Source organism: Diabrotica undecimpunctata, chromosome 6 (genome assembly GCF_040954645.1).
Source record: "Diabrotica undecimpunctata isolate CICGRU chromosome 6, icDiaUnde3, whole genome shotgun sequence".
Lineage (NCBI taxonomy): Eukaryota > Metazoa > Arthropoda > Insecta > Coleoptera > Chrysomelidae > Diabrotica > Diabrotica undecimpunctata.
The window spans coordinates 114,319,467-114,344,064 of NC_092808.1; the positions used below are offsets into that span (position 1 = coordinate 114,319,467).

Consider the following 24,598-nt stretch of genomic DNA (forward strand, 5'->3'; position numbering starts at 1 on the left):
ATACAAATTTGTAAACTAGTTTGGTGACATCGTTTTCTATAACAAGTAGCCGTAAGATTTGTGGTTGATTATTAAACCGATTTTTGTAGTCGGTTCTTTTAGTACTACATACGCCTATCCTATAGCGTTTTCCATTCTCCCAACAATATCTATATCATCAGCATAGGCAAGGATTTGCACTAATTTATTATATATTATACCGATGCTTGTAATTTGTGACATACGTATTACTCTTTTCGGTGCCAGATTGAACAGTTCCCACTGCATTCGTACCCTATACTTAACTTTTTTAATAGTTTTGTTAAATTTACCAACTGGTTTGGTACTCTTAACTCTTTTATTGCTCTGAGTGTTTCTCTTCTATATAAAGAGTCGTAGGCTTCCTTGTAGTTTATAAATATGTGATGAGTATCTATGCAATAGCCCAGTGGTTTTTTCTAATTTGTCTCAGGGTTGAAATCGGAATAATTGTCGATTTACCATTTCTGAAACTATCTTGGTATTTTCCTATTATTCATTCTGTGTATAATCCTATACCGTGGCATAGGATAGTGGGAAATATTTAATACAATGAATTTGAACCATAATTCCTCTGGTGTTAGAGCATTCAAAGATATCTCCTTTTTTGTGTATGGTGCAAAGTATTTAAATATTCCAATTACTGAGGAGAGATTTCGGTGTCCATATTTCTTTTATGATCTGATGTAGTGCCATTAGGGTATCATGGTCATTTTCTTTATATACCTAGTTCAGCTGCTCAGATCTTGAGCTGTATTGATTGAAAGTAAAATGCCAATGGCATTGGGAATTGCAGTCTTTTTAATTTAAATGGTGTATCTATCGATCAGAATCGTGTGAATCTGAGGACTAAGTACATATTTACCATTGAAAGGTCCCGTTAAAATTATTGCTTCTACTACGTTGTTCATAAATTTTTGAACTACGCGTATGTTGCAGAAAATGGCTTTTTTCCGAAATGGAAATCGAAACGTCAAAATAAACGTATTTTTAACAGAAATTCTGTCGTAATTAAAATGTGCTGTTCGCCAAATCGTATAGGTTATGTTTGTATGAGACATGAAGAGAAAAATATTTATTATATTAATGATCGCTATTATTTAAATAATTATTCATATTATTTTTATTTATTCAACTAATAAGTAATCATCATATTTGTAACTAATGTTACGTTAAAGAAATACTTTACCCGTAATTGTTAGGATAAAAATCAAAGCTCTACTCAAACTCAAGTAGGGAAATATATCAACTTCTGAAACCAAAACCTAAAAACACTATCGACCAACGCAGAAACTTATTTAGTTAGTATATTCACATTGATATAAGGACGATTGTCATGCTCCTTTTTAAATAACAGAGTACTAATAGACAACGGTAACGAGACATCTGCACGACAAAAATTTTTCATTTGACGCCAAGAACACCACTCATCCTTGGAATTCTTACTAAAACTAACAGATAATTGAGAAGTCGACAACTATTTTACTGGTCTTTTGGTGGAAAAGTTTTTTTACTGGATCTTTTTTTTTTTCGAGATTTGAAGTGTTTTAAGAAAGATCGCCTGATGGTGGGTGCTGACATACTCGTTTTTTAAACTGATATTACATCTGGGCTTGAAAATTCCCGAAAGTCCACAACCATAACAAAACTATTTTAGGGGTAGGTTACACTGAGCAAGAACATGAGTCCCTCCACAATTCCCATATACTGTGTTTCTATTACTGGACGTTGCAGTATTAATTGGCCTTATAGGATGGAAAGTCCTTTTATCTACAGCTCGATTATTAACATTAAAATCCATACTATTCTCAGGACGATACGAACTACTGGAAGCTTCTGTTAGATCAAAAGATTTTGTCTCCAAAAGGCCAAATAAACATTGCATCGAATTAATGAAAAGGGACACGGGTTCCGAATTCTTCTGTTACTTTGTACGAATTTCATCCAATAAGTCTTCCTGATAGTTATATGGCAAAAATTCGATATTAAATTGCTTCACAAGTTTATTCCAATAATCAAAAGAAGATTTATTATTCAGATACGAGGTAAAAACTCCAGTAAGCAAATCCCCCGCAGATTCTAATAGTTTATCTTCGAAAATACCTCGAGATAATCTCAAACATTTTAATTTCTCTAAAAAATTCACAATAGAACTTTCCTCAGACCTACCATCAAAAGTCAGACCTAATTTGTGTATCGGATAAGATTAGTAATAGGTGAACTGATTAGTAGTAAAAGTGGCAGGTGTTGACTATGCAGACGGATTAGTTCTAAACCTAAGACTTGAAGCAACAATACCTTCCTTTCAGCCTCCTGTTCATGTTACTTGTACAATTCTGAATACGACCTGTAACATGACTCAATCAAGATGATAGCCGATCATACTCATGAATCCCTAACTCCTTTAGTAGGTGAAGTAGCTCATCGAGCTACTTGACCTACTATTCCTCAACAGTAGCTACAATATTCGCTTCTCTTTTTTAACATAATAACACACCTCTGCAGGAAATAAGATACTCCGATTTGAAACCATAATGTTGTAGTACTCCTCGTAAAACTGTTTTCCGTACCTCTACTGTATCTGGAACAAAAATTCCTGTACTTCTCAAGTCATACTCCAACCCTCCAGTCAATAAATGCTCTACTTTAAACCTAGTAGCCATGTTTACACAAAAGATCTACACCACTTAACTCTTTGAGGAGCAAAAGTATTCATGCAAAAAATGCCTTAGTGGAGCAACAATACTTTTATTCACAAATTAATAAAGAGAAACACATCAAGAGGTTAATTATCTTCTATTGATACACAATCCGATGTTTTTTTGCAACTTGGTTTTTATTTTTTTATTTATGGGGTGCTTCAGATTTTGTACCACCGTACCAGTTGGTACAAGTTTGCAGACATAAAACTAATATAATATAATAGAAAAAAGCGAACTTACAGTTTATTGTGGTATTTCTGAAAGCATTATTTGCTTTAAGATAAACATAATGAAACTTTACACACAGAACAAATTCATTCACTCCTAACTTGTTTGTCTTTGGTGCTGCACAAAGCACATCTTCTTCTTGAACTTCGCTGTGACTGATGTTCTAAAGAATGTAGTTGCACCTCAATGACAACAAATGACTTTGCTTTTTTGATTGGTATTGTGTTTATTGGCATTCCATTAGATAACCTCTTTTTAGAAGCAATTTGGTCTGCCAATAAGCCATTAATAACAGCACGGCGAAAATCTTTTGATGTTACTTTAGGCAAGTTCATCAACTTGTAAAGGCAGTATGCATTTACAACCGCAGCATCTAATTAATAAAAAAATATTTGATGCCACCATTTTTTACTGCAACGATCAATTTTGTAACTTGATAATATCTGGTCAAATTTATCTACAAAATTCATATTTTGATTGTAATCACTTACAATATGAGGACATGGTATGTATTAGACGTCTGTCGCCATTTTTTTCTTTTCAACTCACTTCACTGACATCTTCAGGGTTGTGGAAGTTGGAAATTATATGTACTGCTCTCCTATTCTTCCATTTTACTGCTACCAATCCAGAATAGCTGGTAAACCACTGATACTCTCCTCGATTCATTTTTTTGATCAATTTTAAAAGTAGGAAGATATTGACAAGACATTTTTACAGTACCTACTGCATGGATGTTGTGTCTCTTCAATTCCTCCATCAAAGGTATACTATTAAAAAAATTATCAAAATAAAGAACATGATACTTGCCACGAATATAAGCTGTCAGATAATTAACCACCCGTGCCCCTAAATTTTTTTCTGCTGAATCGGCCTTCGCTGAATATAGATAAAATTTTAGACAATAGCCATCGGATCGGATAGGATTTATCTGCCAGCCTCCACACTTTACAGCCTCGTTTTATGGGTTTTTTTGGCATATACTGCTTCAGTGCACTCCGGCATTTGAACTTTATCATTGATTTGTCGACGGCTAGTTGCTGAGATGGATACAAACAATTCTCGAATTTATTTAGTAATAAATCTATTATTGGGCGCAGTTTATACAGCATATCAAAATTCGGTGAACCACGAACAGGCATAGCAGAATTATCGTTTACATGAAAATGGCCAAGTAACCAACTAAATCGCTTGAGACTCATCAAACTGGATATGTACGCATATTGAAGGTCAGATGTACTGGACCAGTAGTCTTTATAACTACGTTTTTATTTCTTTAAATTTAGTCGACAAAAAGTTTTTACCGTGAGTTTTTTTTATTTGCTCTGCATATAAATTAGTTTGGAATACCAAATATTCAATAAAATCATCATTTATGAAGCAGTGAAACAAATTATATGGGGTTGGATTATCAAGCTCTTTAATAAAGTCTGGTACTCCAGAAGAATGGGTAAAGTTTTAGGAGAGATAGGTCTATGATTAGTTGACCATGTTGGAGGCGTATAAGCAGAATCATTATTTTCCGGTCTAGGAGCTCTATTAATATCTGTTGTCTCCTCTAGTAGCAAGCCAGCCTCAGACTCTTTACCTGAACTGTTATAAATTTCCTCGACATCTGCCGTTGGAGTTTTAACCGCTTCGTGATCTTCATTTTCAGAAACGTCTACTATCGATTCGGAATCAGATGGTATTGCCTCTACACCTTCATCTATATTATCCAGTTCCGCTTGAAATTCGTCTATCGTCATGCCAATTAGGGTAAAAGGTATCGTCTTTTCTCAATCTTGACGTTTTCCTAGATAAAAATTAATTTTGTAAAATATCATATGCGGAGCGGTGGTACGAATATTGTACCACGAGAAAACTTTGTGGATTTTCAATTGCGACACAAATATTATCAATTAGATTTATTTATTACTTACCTAGCAACCTCAACACACGTCTTGAACACAATTATTTTGTAAATACTTCAGTTTTCAGTAACTTATTAATAAAAAACTGTCGACAAGCGTCAGTAAACGATGCGCTGACAATAAAATAATTATAAGGCGATAAAATCTGGATTTAAGCATGCCAGTGTGTTTGCTGTTTGCGTAGTCTGCACTAGGTGGCTGTTACATTAGTCAAAAAACTGTATAACTGCAATGTAAGCTGGTACATTTATAAGACCACCGCCGCTTAACAATACCGAAAAAGGTGGTATAGGTTATTCCACGAATATACGACTGTTTTGGATTACTTCGACAACGAATATTTTACTGTGCAAGTAGAAGTATGAAGGTAAATTGGTCTAATCATTATTCCATTAAAAAGGATCTACTATAGTTGAGCCGCTGAAAAGATGGAATGATCATGTGAATGGCACGCACTCTTAAATATTCCTCTTCCTATGTTATCACTTTTCCCACGTTTACACCGCTCAACAAAAACGAACTAACAATGTTGCTATAATATATTTATACCGTTTTTTAGAGGTTATTGATTTACATTAATTTTAAACATTTTCACAAAATTCACCAGCCGGCGATAGTGAAACACAAATCATGATACATAAAACATTTAAGTTATAGTATCATAACACAAATAATGACGGTGTAAACAGTTTCCCATAAGGTCTAGTTTCGAGCGCCTGTCGATGCTTGCATTGAGTGATCATGCGACCTTGGATTCCATGTTTTCAGCGGCCAGGGTATAGTATGACATCTAAACTAAAATTATTTCAGTTAATAGATGTTCAGATAGACGCAAAATTTATTGTGAAATTTAATCCTAAAATAACAAAAATTTTTACACAAACGCTACTATGAATAAATATAATGACAGACATTTGGGTAAGCTTTCCGTGAAATGTAAACACCAAAGAGGCGTGCCGGGTTTCTTTGATATTACACTATTTTATTATTTTATTAGGTACTACAACTGTGATAAAAAGAAATATACTATTTTTAATATAAATGAAAAGAAATTGGCAGAACGATGGTTCAGAAACCAGAAAAAGGATTTAATATTTCCCTTTGTTAGTTTTAAATATTTGTTTGCTTTGAGTGGATGTACTCTTAAAAGTTCCGAAAGTATCGGGTATAACATACCGGCTATTGATTTATATACAGTTTCATATATCGCCGACTGATTATGGCTGTGAATCTGATCGTTGATGATAGTTTTAGGAGAATAAGAGAATAAGTAAGTTTTTTTGTTTTTTTTTAACTAATTGAATATTCTACTAAATAAATTACACTATTTGATCACTTAAGTATTGTTACACTTCGTTTAAATAACTTAATTCAAAAACCAACTTGTTTAAAATACTAAACTCAATGATAGTAATTATATACTTCAAAATCTGAATTACTGTTCTATAAACTATTAACTCTATATTTATATCATAACTTAATATTTAAATCTAAGGTTTATATTTGTCATAACAGTATTTTAAAAATGGGGAGAATTTACTATTGTACAATTCAGCACATTGGACCATTTGAATCGATACCTTAAAGCGAATTTAAAACAGTCGTATATTCGTGGAATGGAGTATATATCGCGTGTACCATGGCGGCTCAAAGAATTAAAAAATTTTATCAAAAACTAAGAAACTCACCGAAGAAAAAGGTAACACAGGTAGAGGTTATAAAAGAAATTTACAGTGCATCCTATTCATAAATATCTTTGATAAGAGTTATTCTGACCGCTTTTGGATGTTAACAGCTAATTCCAGCTTGAAATTTTGACATTTACAATGACAATGACAATTACATTATGATGGTTGATAAAACAACAGAAATCAGTATATATTAGAATCACATTAGAATAGAAGTATAACTTTTACGTCAATTATAAATACGTACAATTATAATGTCTAAAGAAAGAAATAAGGTTAACAAATGTAACAGAATTGATAAAAATATGAAGGTAATTGTTTTACATAACCAATAATTCAATATTAATTTCAAATATTTTTCGTGGTCCACGTTAGGGGTGCCATTGTTACGTAAACAAAACTTTACTCGTAATTGTTAGAATAGTAATCACAGCTATACTCAAACTCAACACTTTGGCTAATAAAAAGTCACTTTATAGAGAACCCTTAATCTCCAACCCTTATTCTCGAAGGAAAATTGCTTCTTCCTTTCAGAGGTTCAAAAAGTAATCCACCAACCAATAAATATTCTTTATGGGCGCCAGGTATTCATTTTATCAATCTGTGGCCTGTGAATACCTCTAGGTATTTCAATAAGTACTTAATATTTATGACACAAAACAGAATATTTATGGTTCATGCATCACCCTGGAGCAAAATACATCCTTGGGTAAACTAAATGTTATGTCATAATAATAAAAAAATGACTTCCAAATAAACTGAACAGTTTATTCATAAAATTATAATATATATATTAAAGTAGGTATCCCTAAAGGAAAATCAAATTAACATAAATTACATCAAAACAATTTGACCAAAAACACAAAATCTTCTTAAACCTTTTAATAAAACAATCATAAGGTTGATCGTATTGAGCTGTTGAACAATGGATCTGATTACTCGATAAATCAATTCAACAAAAAGGTACCATGTGTTTGGTACGGATCATATTATTAAAATAACGAAATTTTTAATTTGATTAACCAAACTGACTCTAGAATTAATACATTGATGTTTTACTTAACTTAATTAAACCATGTCATATTCTCAGCCAATGACACGTAGCTTGGTCGCAGCCAACCATATGAATGGTCTTCAATACCGAAATAATTTGCTCAAAACCATGAAACAATTTGTTCAAACTGTACAAAATATCCAGTTCTCGAGATTACCCCATTTAAAATTTATGGAATATCTCCGATACAGAAATACCGGGAATAAACCATAAACATATCCTCAGAAAGGATAAAATATCCTAAAAATATCTCATTTTCCAATATCCAAAATCCATGATTTACTGGTAACAGTAAAAACCATAAAATACATTTAGGCAACTTAAATGGCCTACAGGGAAAATATAACCATTTGCCCCGGACATAACCGCGTTATTTCTAAAAGAGAAAAAACCAGAGCTCATTATCGAAACAAAAGAACTAAAAACCTACAATACTTGTAACGTATTGGTTCAAATACAAATGAGTTCGAAAATGAAAAGCATATTAATAATACCAAAGCAAACTAAGAGTATCTACTGCTCCGATAGGCGTGATAGACGATAGAAGTGTCTATGGTAAAAAGGATGTTACATTAACTGTAACACTAATTATTTTTTATAAATTTTAAATACTCTGAGTTTTATTGCTGTTGTCAAGGAGTTGTGAGAACAATGAGATATGGGCAGAAACAATAATAATAAAAGTTTCACAAGTGACTGCTGTTGTCGTTGAGTAGTATGGCAAGTGTCCGTTGACTTCTGGTAGATGACGCGATTGCTGCCGTGTACCCCTTGCTTCTGGCAGATCGATCAATTGCTGATACTTATCTGACTGTAAAAAAGCTGTTTTCTCACAGTCGCGGGTAAGTTACTGACGTGAAAATAGATAAAAACAATATGTTTTTTCGTTAAATTTGTTTATTTTAATAAAGAATGCAGGAAATATTAAATAATTATTATATTCTATACATATGTAACTTATGTCAGATTCTTCTATACATATGTAACTTATGTCAAAAACATTCCCTTTTTGTCAGTTGTGATGCAAAGGTCTTTTTGCGTAAATACAATTTACCTATACTCAATAGTATACGAGGACCACCTAATATTTAGACTAGATGTGTTTTTCAATTAGGCATTTTTGTTTCAGAAATTAAAAAATGAGAGATATAGACTGAGCGTGATAGTTCACGAACTTGACCGAGCCACCGCTGTGGACTATCAAACTGCCTTGGTGGCCTTTATCAACTGTCTGATCATTTCAACACCCCGGCTCAACGACAGAACGAGGCTACGAAACGAATTTATAGGTGAGTTAAAATGTCCAAATTTTTCTTATACAATCAAATGGTATTAACTCTAAAATAATAAGGGTTTTGGCACTAATATAGCGTTTAGAGTTGTGATCTACACTTATCAAGGTATAGTGTTCCTTACTTTGCACATCGAGGTAAATTTTGCGCCTGGATAAGAATTTGTACGACTTAAATACGGCAAAACGGTAAAAAGAGGCCGTGAGAGATTATACCTTTAAAACGGAAAACAGAAGTTGTAGTGTAGAACATAGAATTTATAATTCATTCTTTAGGAGAAAATAATGTAAAAAGTATATATCGTAGCAGTAAAATATATGAAAATAATTGTTCATCGACTAAATTTAGCTCTTCTTTTTCTTACTTCTTGTATGTAGGCTTTAAAGTCTTTTTCTTCTTCAATATTAGCCTCCTAAATTGTTGAAATTATCGCAACATCTTTTTCTTGGTTTGCCAATACTTCTTCATCCATTTTATGACTTATCTCGTGGTATTTGTACTATACTATCCTCTGCCATTTTACTAATACGTTCGTTCCACTCCTGTTTCCGTTTTGTCACCCATCCATATATATCTTCTATATTGCATGCTCTTCTTATGTTTTTGCTTCTCTTCCTATCCAACAGACTTTTCCCTGATATTCGTCGAAATATTTTCCTTTCTGTTGTTTCTACTAGTCGTCTCGTTGTAGATGTGTCAGGTTTTGTCTTTTTGTCTAATTGCTGCTTTACGGATTCTTGTTTTTGTGTCTTGTCTTAGGTGTTTGTTCTTACAGATTGTGTCATTAAGAGATCCTGCTTAATTGATTTTAAGCTTTGTTGTCGTACTTCTTCTTAGCACCTCCATAACTAGTTATATCTATTCCCAGATATCTAAACCTTACTTCCTGCTTTATTATTTTCCCATCAATTTTGATTTTACATCACAGTAGGTATTTAGATGTTGTCATACATTTGGTTTTTTCTGCTGATATTATCATATTGTATTTCTTGGCTGTTGTATTGAAGATGTGTGTTAATCTTTGGAGCTCGTCTTCTGTCTCAGCGATTAATGCGGCGTCGTCTTCATAACATAATATTTAGATTTCTTTGTTCCCCATTCTGTAACCATGATCTTTACATACTGCTTGTATTCTTTCGTTCATTATTATATTAAAAAGAAGTGGGCTTAACGAGTCATCCTGTCTGACTCCGCTTTGTACTGGTAAACACTGTGTTAGTTTTCCATTTATCTTTGCCTGTATTCGATTATGGTATATTGATTAAGTAGATGTTTTCGATGGTTTTTATAATATTAATTGGTATGTTTCTTTTATACAGTAGGTGTAAGACGTCTTCGACTTACACAAGATGCGATCGAAAGCCTTTGTCAGGTCTATAAAACATAGATATGCTGGTTCTGGTCCTGGTGACTTTCTATTTTTGAGTGAATTTATGGCTATCTCTACTTATTGAAAACTGATTTCTATTTCGTGTCTTAATTCTAATACGTTATTGTGTTCATTATTATTTTCCCTTCCTTTAAAAAGTTTCGTCATGTATATTTCCCATTCGTTTGCTGGTATGTGATTGTATTCCTTCAATTCTGCCATTTCTTTCCGTTGGTTTCTTATGAATCTCCATATTTGTTTTTGTAACCGTAGAAGTCGCTATCCATCCTTTTTGTAAACTGTTCCCAGTATTCATTTTTTTTCTTAACAATTGCTTTGTTTCATTTCGTATTCTTCTAAAAATGTCTCGGGATTCTGGAGTATTTGATGTTTTCTACTTTCTGTAGGCCTCTCTTTTCTCTTTACATTTCTCTTTTCTTTTTCTGAACCATGGTGTATTTTTGTTGTTTCTTTTGTTCAGTATGACTTTGCGTTTTCCTAGAGCTTCTGTTGCTGCTTCTTCAATGTTGTTTTTAATTTTCTTCCAGCTCGCGTTTATATCTTCGATGTTGTCTATTTGTTTCAGCAGTACAAATGTTTTTCAAGGCCCCGTGGGTAGAGGGGTTTCAGGGGCTGACTATCTTTGTATTGATCGGGATACTATATCGTGTTGGAGTTAATGTATCACACGAAAATCATTTGGCTGATAGTGAGCCCGTATCGCGCATCAAAGTGTTATATGGGGGAAAGGAATGGCCTGGAACATTGGAGCGCGGTTGAGTGGTTCTTGATAACACGAATCAATACAATTTACTCCTATGAATTGTAACCCCCGAATGTCATTCTAAGGGGTGTGCAAGTCTTTGAGACTGGATTATTCAAATTGCTTGCTATTTTTTGAACATTTTGAACAAAAAAAAAAATATATATATATATATATATATATATATATATATATATATATATATATATATATATATAAAAGAGACATCAATAGAAATTTATATTTGTCTTAAGTGCCTAATATGTCAGGATACGAGGCCACCACTTAACAACACAAAGTATACTAATACTGGCCCCAGTATTTTAAAAGCAGAAGTAGAGAAAGCCATCAAATAAAGAAAAAATGGGAAATCTCCAGGCATTGACCAAATACCATCAGACTGACTCAAACTTCTAGACGACGACAATGTATCAGAACTAACAAACATTTATAACCACATATACGAAACTGGAACACTACCACGAATATGGTTGAAGTCTATATTTATCCCACTTCCAAAAAAACCTAATACATCATCACGTAAAGACTTTAGACTAATTAGTCTCATGAGTCACTCTCTCAAGCTACTTCTTAGGATAATTCTTAATAGAATCAAGCAGAAATATGAAGACACAATGGGAAATATACAATTCGAATTCAGAGAAGGATTGGGAACAAGGGAAGCTTTGTTCTCAATGATAACACTACTTCAACGATCATGGGAAGTACAGAAACCAATTTACGTCTGTTTTATAGATTTTGAGAAGGCGTTTAATAGGGTTCAACATGATAGGCTGTTCGAATATCTAGAAATGATTGGAATAGATGATAACGATCTGAGACTTTTACAACATCTATATTGGAATCAAGACCTTAAAAAAGCTATAGACAACAACAAAGAATCCAAAATAATAGTAATGGGAGACTTTAACGCCAAAATTGGAAGTAAAGACTCTGAAAGCAAGATTGGAAATTTTGGATTCGGCACAAGAAACACAATTTGAAATAGAAAGAGATTTAAAAGAGCTAAAAAATAATAAAGCTCAAGGACACGACGGTATAATTGCCGAGCTCTTGAAAACAAGCAAGACATTAACAATCCCTGTACTAACAGAGCTATTTAATAGATGTCTCCATAATAGCCAGATCCCTAAAGACTGGAACGAGAGTCTAGTAATACTCTTACACAAAAAAAGGGGACAAATGTGATCTACAAAATTATAGACCTATATCGTTGCTCAGTCAAGTATACAAACTATTTATGAGAGGTATTAACAACCGGTTAACCTACAAAATGGACAATTACCAACCGGTTGAACAGGCTGGCTTCCGCAAAGGATATAATACATCAGACCATCTGCTGACAATGAGAACATTGATAGAAAATATAAATGAATACCAACTACCCGTATTGCTTGCCTTCGTCGACTATGAAAAGGCGTTTGGTAGTATCGAGATGTGGGTCATAGAACAAGCTATTAATAATTGTAGAATAGATTCGAGATATAGGCAACTAATACATAATTAATATTAAAATGCAACTATAATAGTACAACTAGACGAAAATACAAATCCCATTCCCATTAAGAGAGGAGTGAGACAAGGAGACGTAATATCGCCAAAGTTTTTCAACCTAGCCCTAGAAGACGTCTTCAAACTACAAATTGGTCAACCTATGGCATTAACGTTAATGGCAACAAGTTAAACCACTTCAGATTCGCTGACGATATAGTGATTATAGCGAGCACATTTGAGGAACTGCAAATTATGATGGGGGAACTACCAGCCAGCTCCCAATACGTCGGCCTAAAAATGAATATGAAAAAAACAAAAATAATAACAAACACAGATGACCCCAGACGTATAACTATAAATGGCAGTGAGATAGAACAAATCCAGGAATATATCTACCTAGGCCAAATCCTGAGACTTGACAAAAAAAACCAAACTGCGGAAATTACTAGAAGAACAAGACTAACATGGGAAGAATTTCGAAAACTTAGTTGGATACTTAAGAACCGCAAAATACCCCAATGCTTGACGAGCAAAGTGTTTAACCAATGCATCCTTCCTATCATGACATATGGATGTCAAACCTGGACCCTAACCAAGGCAAACATGAATAAACTAGCCACAACAGAAAGAACAATGGAAAGAGCAATGTTAAGTATACGACTGTCAGATAAAAAAAGGAACGACTGGGTAAGATCCAAAACAAAAGTCGAGGACATAGCAACAAAAATTGCCAAACTTAAATGGAGCTTCGCGGGCCACACTGCTAGACAAAAAGACCAACGTTGGAATACTACAATACAACATTGGAGACCTTACGAAAGTAAACGACCAAGAGGAAGACCACAGATGATCTGGGTTGATGACATTAAAAGAATAGCTGGAACAAATTGCAAATATGTTGCTCAGGACAAAAACATGGACGACAGAGGGCTAAGAAGAAGAAGAAGAAGATATTGGAATCAAGAAGCTTCTATTCTGGTAGACGGCGAAGAAACAGACAAAATTTGTATTCAAAGAGGTGTTAGACAGGGTTGTGTGTTTGTTTAACGTTTACTCAGAAATAATTTTTAACGAAGCTTTGGAAGGGCAATCTGGAGTTCGAATCGGGGGAGAAACTAATAAAAACATCAGATATGCAGATGAGACCACGATCATGGCTGAAAGTATCGAAGATCTTCAATTCCTTATAGATCGAGTCACTAGCGAATGCTCTTATAACACACTAAGCATAAATACAACAAAGACAAAGTTACTTGTGGTTAGTAAACAAGATCTCGGCGCTATACAACTAATTGACAATAAGGAACCGATAACAAAAGTTAACCATTTTAAATACCTAGGATGTTGGATAAACGAGACACTAAATCCGGATGAGGAAATTAAAACTCGTATAGAAATTGCAAGAGGAGCATTTATGAAACTTAGATCTATTCTGAGCAATTCTCAGCTGAACTTACAGCTGAGAATTAAGTTCCTAAAATGTTATGTGTATCCTGTATTACTGTATGGATGTGAAACCTGAATTATGAAGGTTAACATGATGAACAAATTAGAAGCCTTCGAGATGTGGTTATATCGTAGAATGCTCCGAATATCATGGGTTCGACACATTTTAAACAGAGAAGTCTTGAACAGAGTAGGTCAAACTGAAGGCGACTTAATAAAGATGATAAAAAAGAAAACTCGACTATCTGGGGCATATAATGAGAGGAAGCAGATACAGGATAATGCAGTTGATACTCAACGGAAAGATCAACGGAAAAAGAGGAATTGGTAGAAAGAAATACTCATGGCTCCGAAACCTTCGTCAATGGACCGGCTTATAAGCAGATGAATTATTACATGCCGCGAAAGATGGAGAACGATATCGGCAAATCGTCATGAAAGCTACCCACGCCTAAAACTTGGGCACGGTACTCAAAGAAGATGATATGTATCTTCTTCTTCCTCTTCAACCTTAAGTAATCCAACTTTGGACATAGGCCTCCCCCAAATCAATCCAGAGTCTTTTATTTTGTGCCACTTGCTTCCAGTTGTGTCCGCCGATCTTCTTAATGTCATCAGCCCATCTCATTTGTGGTCTTCCTCTGCTTCTCTTTCCCAACCATGGCCTCCACTGTTGTATTTCGTGGTTCCATCTCTTATCCTTCAGTCGGGCATTGTGTCCTGCGAAGCTCCATTTTAATTTGGCAGCATGTTCTCCTGCGTCTTTACTTTGATTTTGCTTCTAATCCATTTGTTTGTTTTTTTTTATCTATAATTCTCACCCCGAGCATTGATCTTTCCATCGCTCTTTGTGCTTTTACTATTTTATCCATATTGGACTTGGTGAGTGTCCACGTCTGTGAACCATACGTGAGTATGGGGAAGATATACTGATCGTAAATTCTGGTTTTCAAATACTGTTCTATTTTAGTGCTTTTCAAGATCCAACTCAGTTTTCCAAATCCTGCCCACGCTAACCTTATTCTTCTGGTAATTCTGGTAAATCTGATATGTATATACGTGGCTTATTTGTACATATCATGTATAATGTGACTCATAGAATCGCGATATCTCAGGAATGGCAACTCTTAGGAAAAAAATCATATAAACTATTTTTGTAGAGAATTTTAACAGAAAATACAAAAAACCTCAAATTTTGAACATTGGCCCCGAATAACTTTTGTAGAACACATACGATCGATGGGAATTATTAAAAATTTATTTTTAATTGTAAACCCCAGCTCTCCACCAATATTTGGCTTTTCGGGAATTTTTGTTATTTGATCACTAGTTTGTTTGTCTAAATTGACCGGATTGGGTATCCAATATCCGTAACGGATAAACACCATAAGAAGAAGAGCTATATGATGTTCCAAGTTTCGTGAATTAATGAAGTACTACCTTAGTTATAAAACATTAATTAAAATATTAGATAAACAAGTCGATCTCATAAGAAGACACCTGTGTCAAACTATTACATTATTAAATTAGCCCATTCGTAAATTTCGAACAAAATATTATGTAAATAGAAATCAATATTAATTTTATGCTGCTAGTTTTGAAACATGGTTTATTTTTAAAAACGAACTAATTTAAAAAAAAATCTGACAATTTTAAATTAATAACCTCGAAGATAATCTTCTCACTAAACATGCTGCCGGAATTCCAACAATGTCAGTTACATAATACCAACATCAACATGCATTTTTGCTTCTTGAACACGATTTTAACTTGACACACAAACGAAAGTGATCAATAAAAAGGAAAAGTTCATTTAGCCAAAGCCGAATGCCATGCCATAATGTATATTGTCGTTTACTTTTCGTGTTATTCTTACCATAGACGTTGAATACGATGAATTAATGGACAAAAGGTAATGTGGTGATTAAACTAAATAATACTTTTCATTTTCCTATTTATTCTTGAAGTTTATACAATCTTATATACTAAAACGCTAAGCCCTTTTCTTGTCCACCACTTTACTCAAAAACCATATTAGATAATTAAAATATTTTTTCGGAATATTATTAGTATTACGTATGAGATTGTCAAGATATACTTTTGGTACAAAAATTCACTTCCGGTTTTGAGATGACCGGAAGTTAAAATTTACTTTAAGTTTTAGACCCCACAATGTATATATGGATCGAAAGGTCTCGTCGAGGCGAATCTAAATATGTACTTCCGGTTGTGATCCGACACCGGAAGTGACCCGAAACGCGCATAAAACGTCAAGATAGAGCAAATCTGACACCGGATTCGTGATCAGCATGCAAAATTAACTGCTAAATGATATCCATGTCGACATTTGATGAACTAAAAATTGCATTCCGGTTTTGAGGTCGACTTCCATAATCACTTTTTTTTTACTTGCATTATTATTGATGAATGTTATGTATATTCTTGCTTATATTGTTTGTATTGATCTCTTAATTTTTCTCGCAAAATAAAAATTTCATTTAAAAAACTCGATGTCGAGTTGGTCCGCTAGTTTCAACTAACACATAAATACAAACAAGACAAATGGGAGTTAAAGAAAGAATCGAAACAGGGTAATAACATAATATGGGTGGCCGATAAGCTAAAAATTGAATAGAATCTGTGTTTCCGTTCCCGGAAACCAACATAGCACTGCCGCACCACAATCCAGTGACTTCACCTTTAAACTTAATGCCTTACAATGTGGACACATATAACGTTCATTTTTCCAATAGAAACGTTATAATTAAATACTGCTCAATTTTCCGCAGTAAGATGACTCGTTGTGGATTTTTTTTCATTCGATTAAGGAAAGTTTGTGAACAAAATTCGTGTTGGTAAAATGAAAATTGCATTGTGTGCATAAGGAAAATGCATTTCCAAAGTACATAGACAACGAAAAATTTGCAGCTCAGAAAATATCGATAGGAATGAGTGTAATTTTATTGCTCGGGGGGTTGTCGAGATCGCTGAATATGAATATAATGGCAAACATGGTTCTCGAGCTACCTGGTGCACAGGATCGGCTTCTTCTTCTGGAGTATGTTAATTTCATTCTATATATAAAATATTTCGTTGATAAATAACCTCAAAATACCTTATGCAACTTTATATAAAACTTTAAACAATTATCCAAAACATTATTTTTTAAATTTGGCGCTTTTAAGCAGTTGGTGGCACTGATGAAGTGCCAGGTGATACATATTATAATTTTCTCTGTAGCAGCTCCCGCCTTTTACTTTCACGTGTGCTCTTATACTGGTTTTCTTACACATAATAGTACACAGATAGGTATACTTCAAGCTATTTCTCAATTTCAAATTGTTGTGAAAATCCTTATTTTTTATATAAAAATGAGGATGTAAAAAGAATGGCTTGGTTTGCAATTTGGCACTAAAAATTGTGCTGGGTGAAAATTGCACGAATATGGAAAACTATGAAAAACATCAATTATCTGATGCAGAAGGAGATCGGGAAGAAATAACATTATTTGGTAAAATTTTTTACTTAGTAAAATAAACTTTCTGTAATTATATTCAAGAAATCATATTTTAACTCTTATTTGATAGCGCACTTTTATACAAATCATAAATAACAAATTCACAAAATACTTCAGGAGACGAAGCCACGCTGAGCACCAGATACCTTGGAGATCATCGCTGTCGTAATATTAGTATTCAGCAACCTCAAAAAACTCCGAGTAATGAGTTTTGAGTGTTTTCGAATTAAAATAACATAAAATTCCAGGAGACGAAGGCCACGCTATGCTCCATGTAGCTCAGGGATCATTTCTATCATAATTTTCGTGTTCATCGACCTCAAAAATTTGACCCCCTTAAATCCCCCCCCCCCTTAAGCCCTAGAACTACTAGAGCTAAACCAGATACATGGGATAGCCAATGTACGAGGGACAAAGAAAACCAAAATACATATATAAACAAATAGCAATAAACAATAACCTGTATACATATATAAACTAACAAACAATAAATAATCACATTAAGCGTGTATGCTCATTCAGCAAACCTGTTAGGTATTATTTATTTGTGTTCAAAGAGAAAAGAAGATTGTTAAAGAAATTTAAAACAATAAAAAATTGTTACGTACAACCCATATTTATTATCATCTAAAATATAGATTTAATTAGATATAATAATTTAGATCTTACGAACAGAAATGTCCATTACAAATTAATACCTTATGCCATCTTCATAGAAAGTTTAGATAAATATATTTAAACATGATCTTAATATTGAATAATATTTAAAAAAAAAAATGAAAATTGAAAGTTTACCTGGGCTATTATTATATCATAATATGTAGTTTTTCAGTTCTTACAATCTTCATATAAAATTTAGTTTTAAAAAGCATAGTGTACACAAAAAAAAAATTATCGAAACATAAAAAAAATTACGGAATGTGCCCCTTCAAAAATCACTAACACTATACTACACTGGGGAAATTAGCAGAAAAATAATAATGATAAAATTCCTTTTTCATATTGACTGTCAAACAGAAATATTCAGCTCAACAATTATCTGCAGGAGCAGTATAAAAAGGTAAAAAACTTACTGTGCGGTCCTTGTTTTAATTTACTTGCTTTCACTGTAGACTTTGCTGGTTCCTTTAATACATAGAATAAAGACTTTTTCTCAATATAACTAAACCATGGCAGGTTTCTCAGCAACCAAAAAGAAAAAAACAATGTTTTCACTCCCATGCCTTGGCAAATGAATGAAGAAAAGTTTTTACTCAACTTTCTTCTTCTTCTTTTTTTTCTCTTCATAAGCAATTCTGCTTGTTCATTGGCGGATTAATACCTCTATGGAACAATGTCACTCCATCTTTTGCGCGGTCGTCCGATACTTCTTTTGCCGATTGGTGACTTATATATTGCTGTTTTGTCGACACGGGTCTCCTCCATTCTGCTTATGTAAAGATTCCATTCTTTTTTCTATTTCGTATTTATTCGTTTATACACTGTATGTTACATTTTCTTCTAATGTCTTTACTTCTCTTTTGATGTCTCAGATTTCTTGTGATTCTTCTCAGTACTTTCATTTCTGCCGTTTTCAGTAGCCTTTGCGTAGTGGCTGTGTCGGGTCTTGTTACTGAGGCATATGTCATTATTGGTCTTACTCTCTCTTTATAAATTATTTACTTTATCTCAGTGTTAATGTATCTGTCTCACCATATAGTGTTACTCAACTTTCAATGCACCAAACTGGAAATTGTTCAGTGCTCAAAGCCCCGGCCAGTACCACCCGGCGAAATATTATCGGATTATCAGCTTATTCCAAAGCTTGGTCGGTAATCTTGGGTGGCAAAATCGCAGATCCAATTTTGACAAAGGCTAAAATCCCCACTGATCTTAATAAAATTATCAAGCCGACAAATTTGATTTTCATTTCAACTCGAATACTTTGATCAGCGCGCTAATTACTTTAATTCTCACTGACTCAAATAAATATTTATAAATATAAATTATTTTAAATTTTGTTTATTTTATTTCAAGAGAACTAAAATGCTCCTATTAGAAGATTTTGAGATGTTTATTTTAAACACTCTGTAGAATATATAATTGCAATAAGCAAATCCAAACTTTATACAGGACAGAATTTGAAATACGTAAATTAAAACTTGTTTATCGTTACAAACATGAAGAAACGACAGGAGGAAGAAAGATAAAAAAACCTACGATGCGCTGATGATACGATTATATTGGCGTCTTCGGTAGAACTGAAACAAATTATAAATAAGTTGGGCTCGGTAGTACGGAATATGGTTTGAAAATAAATATACAAAAAACCAAATTAATTATCGTTGATAGAAACAGAAACAACCAAAGATAAGAAACATGGCATAGTGCTAAGTAGTAGTACCCATCATAATGGCCATATCGACAACAGTCAAACTCACAAAAATATTGAAGAACACCGACAGTACAAAAAACACAAAATTACGCCTTATTCGAGCATTAATATTCCCTATCGGCACCTACGCTTCAGAAACATGGATGATCAAAAAAGTCGATTCGAAAATAAATTCAAAATGTGGGAATGCCGGATAATATTCAATACGCCAAAACTATCAACCAAAATATACTAAGATAGTTTGGGCATATAATTAGAAGAAGAGAAGAAATCGAACGAATGGTAGTTGAAGCCACGTAGGCAAAAGATCCAGGGGAACATTTCCAGTACGATGATCGGACCAAATAAAGGACAGGACTGGTTACTTATTCTCTTAAGCAAAACAACTCGCACAGGAGAGAGATCATTGGACAGAAATATTTAACCGAATTACATGACACCCTCCTTACGAAGGCGAAAAGATAGAGGAGGAGGAGGTTAAGATGGTTCGGGCTTATTGACCGTCGAATGCAAATACTTGGGAGCAGCACAACAGCTGAAAATAGTTATGAAAAAGATGTAGCAGCTAAAATCATGGCAGGAAATAGAACGTTTTTTTCCTAGTGACGCTACTTAAATCAACATTGCTCCCAAAGACACCTAACATAAAGGTTTATAAAACTGTAATTTGCCCAATAATAACGTATGGAAGTGAAAGGTGAACACTGAATCAGCGTGAAATAACAAGATCCTCGGGACAATCTTTGAGCCTTGTAGAAACGAGATAAGAGGGAATGAAGACGAAGACATAACCTGGAACTCCAAGCACTCTACGAAGAAGAAAACGTAGCACTGTACATCAATTCAGATCGGATAAGATGGACAGAATATGTTCGGAGATTCTTCTTTATAATGTGCCTATCCGTGACAAATGTTTGCGATCATCATGCCAATATTTATCTTATCTGCAGCAGCGCGGAAAAGCTGCACAGATGTTGTATTGGACCAGATTCTGAGGTTCTTTAACCAAGATGTTCTTCTTCCTGGACCTTGTTTTTAAAATATCTTTTTTTGCAGGATGGCTTGAAGGAGAGCATATCTGGATTCATTTCGCATAATATGTCCAAAGAATTGTAACTTTCGAGATTTGATGGTGGTCAGTACCTCCCGGTTCTTATTTATTCTTCTGAGGACCTCCTCATTTGTGGTTCGGTCAGTCCACGGGATCTTAAGTATTCTCCAATATAGCCACATCTCAAAAAGTTTTCTGCGCACATCTTCGTTCAAGGTCCACGATTCAATACCATAAAAAAGGACAGAGAAGACGTAACATGGCAGCATTCTTACTTTTGTATTAGGAGAGAGGTTGTGACTCTTGAAGAAGGCCCCCATCCGATTGAAGGTGGATCTAGCTTTTCCGATGGGTGATCTAATCTCCTGATTATTGGTCCATTCTTCATTTATTATAGGCTATTATTCTGTGATAGAATAATGAAATACTACTGAATACAACCTTCTGGAAAAGGCCCGATGGCAGAAGGTCAGTTGGCCGCTCAAAAAAAAGATGTAAAGATGCAATAACGAGTGATCTACGTAAGACAAGGGTGCAACATTGGGAGATTGCTGCACAAGACCTGCAAGAGTGGAGGAAAATAGTACACGCGGCCATGACTCACTTAGAGTTGTAGAAACAAGAAAGAAAAAGAAAATTATCTCCATTCTAGTCTCCTCCATCTGCATGATAATTGGATGGATCGAGTAGCTTAATGAAGAGTAGAATGGAACGATTATATAAGCCGAATGACAACAAATAGAGTAATAAGGACAGCAAGAGACGGTTCCCCAATAGGAAGACGATCAGTAGGAAGACCACGAAAACGATGAAACGACAACTTACTGGAGGCACATTGAAAAACAGACAGAGTCATGTCCACATCAAAAGAAGAAGAAGAAGAATAAGAAGAAGAAGGCGAAGAGTATAATGCTCATAGAACACCTTGAAATAGGATTGGTTTATATGTGTGCTTAGCCAAAATGTACTTAAAAACTCTATGTGTAAATATCTATAGAATTAAAAGATCTCAACACGTAAATCCTTATATATCATATCGCATAATTTGTGCAGGAATTTAAAAAATTGTAATACTTTATCGATATTTAATTTTCTTATGTTTATCAACAACCCATAAAATACCTCGTTTCTGCACCAATGCACAATCTTTTGTTGTTGTTCTCTAGAGTTATTTAAATGAATGCAAGTTCTCAAATTGCTGCATATATTCGTGCATATTAAATTTCCTCTTGTACATTGAATGCTAATGGCCAAGTTGTTTTTAGGAGGTCGTTATAAGTGGGTACGTTAATCGCATTTATAATAAGTTGCTTTTACCATTTGCGTTAGTTACATCCTGGCAAAAAATTAGTTGGGAGTTTACGGATGTATTTAGAGAATACGGTGGTCCACTCTTATCGAATCCGATCAAAGTAATTAATTCGATAAAAAAAATAATTTAATTGTCGGCTGGAATTTAAAAATTAAAATGCTGCTGGAATTGTTCATTGCTTACTAATAATATAAAGTTTTTGTCGTGATATTATTTTCAAACTCCAATGTATTTTACTATTTTTTTCAAGTGATATCTTATTATTTTATATACTTTTAACGATTCAACGTTATATTCTACATAAAATAACTACTGTTTAATATATTATTAAAATAGGTGATTAATGCCTGTGCCCTTGTCTTCACTGACTTTAATTCTTAAGAAAAAAAGAACTGTGACATAATGGGTAATAACCCCTAAGTTTGCTTAATATTACAATTAGTGTCGTTGTGAACACCAAAATAGAAATTATTCCTACTGAAGATGCGAAAAGCAAATGGCATATGTTAAAAGATGCTCTTATACGCACATGTGAGACAACACTAACACCTAAGATGGTCAAGAACAAAAATGAGTGGATGACCGATGAGATTCTGGATCTCATTGAAGCAAGGAGATCCTATAAAACCAAAGACAAAAACATGTATAATATTATACACACAGAATAAAGAGAAATTTCAGAGATGCAAAGTAAAGATGGTATAGTGACAGATGCGAAGAGATTGAACAGTTGGTAGAGAAACATGATAACTTAAACCTTCATAAAAAAAATTAGAGAAATAACAGGCACTAATATTAAGAAAAAATCAAACATACTGCTGGATAAAAACGGCAAAATAATTATAGGCGTCGGTGAAAGGCTTAAAAGATGGCAGGAATATATTCAAGAGCTATTTAAATACGAACGGACTGAGATAGTACTAGAGCAGGAAAAGTTCGACAACGGCCCAGACATAACAGAAGATGGGGTATTAGAGGCGATAAAGCGAACAAAGAACAACAAGGCAACAGGTCCTGACGAAATACCTGTAGACATAATACGGTTAATAGAAGAACAGCAAATTGGAATATTGGTCGACTTATTCAATACAATATACAGTACAGGAATCATTCCCAGAGATTGGCTGACGTCAACATTCATAACACTACCAAAAAAAACAAATTAATGCAAAATAATGCCAAGACCACCGGATAATAAGTTTAATGAGTCATACGCTCAAAATATTTTTAAAAATTATACACCGGAGAATACACAAAAAACTTGAGCAGGACATACATGACACACAATTTGGATTTAGAAACGCACTGGGAACGAGGGAAGCCCTGTTCGCTGTGAATATACTTGTGCAAAGTTGCATGGATGTTAATCAGCCAGTACATATGTGTTTCTTGGATTACAACAAAGCCTTCGATAAGGTCAGACATAACCGTCTTATCGAATTACTTGAAAAGAAAAACTTAGATATGAGAGACATCAGGACCATTAGCGCTATCTATTATAATCAGATCGCTGTATTAAAAGAGAACAACGTCTTTTCAAATGAAATACAGATTGAGAGGGGCGTCAGGTAGGGCTGTGTCCTGTCTCCTACTTTGTTCAATTTGTATTTAGAGGAAATAATCCCGGAAGCACTAGAAGAGCTAACTATGGAAATAAAAGTAAATGGCCGACCAATCAATAATATACGGTTTGCCGACGACACTATTTTATTAGCAGAATGTCGTTGGAAATCCTACCATTTAACGTTGAAGGAACTTACGTCCATTAGTCACTCTTTCATATCTATATCACTAATTTACCTGATAAAAGACTTACCCCATATCAGTTACTACAGAAATTAAGCTGCTTCAGCAAAGATCAACATGGTGCGAAGATACCAATTATATCAAGGTGGGTTTGTTGGTTGTATTAATTGACGAGACCTCTGCATTGGAGAATAAGACATATTACCGAGCTACATCTGGTTTTCGATAATTTAGTAAGAGTTTGTATTGTTAGAACTTCTTTTGTAATAGTCCAGAGGGCTGTACAAAGACTTTGTTTGCTGCAAATAAATGATATTGAAGGAGTTATTTCACGGCCGGCGGTAATGTCAAGTATTGCGAATGACCTTAATAAACAATGAAAGGACAATTTAATAAATCAAGTAAGCGAATGTAGCTAATGTCAAATTGGCAAATTAATCATTTTTTATGTTGTATAGTGTATTTGGTTTGTTAATCATTTTTAGAAAAAAATAAACCAATTTGTGTCTTTGTTGTTGATACATTATTAATGTTAATATTGTCAATATTTGTTATTCTGATTTTTTGAATTTTTTGGAAATGAAAAAAAGTAGCTTTGTTACGTTCAATT

The 24,598-nt window shown here is 33.9% G+C and overlaps 1 protein-coding gene across 1 annotated transcript in view; it reads left to right on the plus strand.

Annotated features, from left to right (window-relative positions):
- The window catches only part of form3 (FH2 domain-containing protein formin 3), a 507,951-nt gene that overhangs the window by 393,747 nt on the left and 89,606 nt on the right, over positions 1–24,598 (plus strand). The window contains exon 5 of the mRNA XM_072535173.1: positions 8,733–8,892. Within this exon, the coding sequence (XP_072391274.1) occupies positions 8,733–8,892 (160 nt within the window). The remainder of the gene's footprint in view (positions 1–8,732; positions 8,893–24,598) is intronic.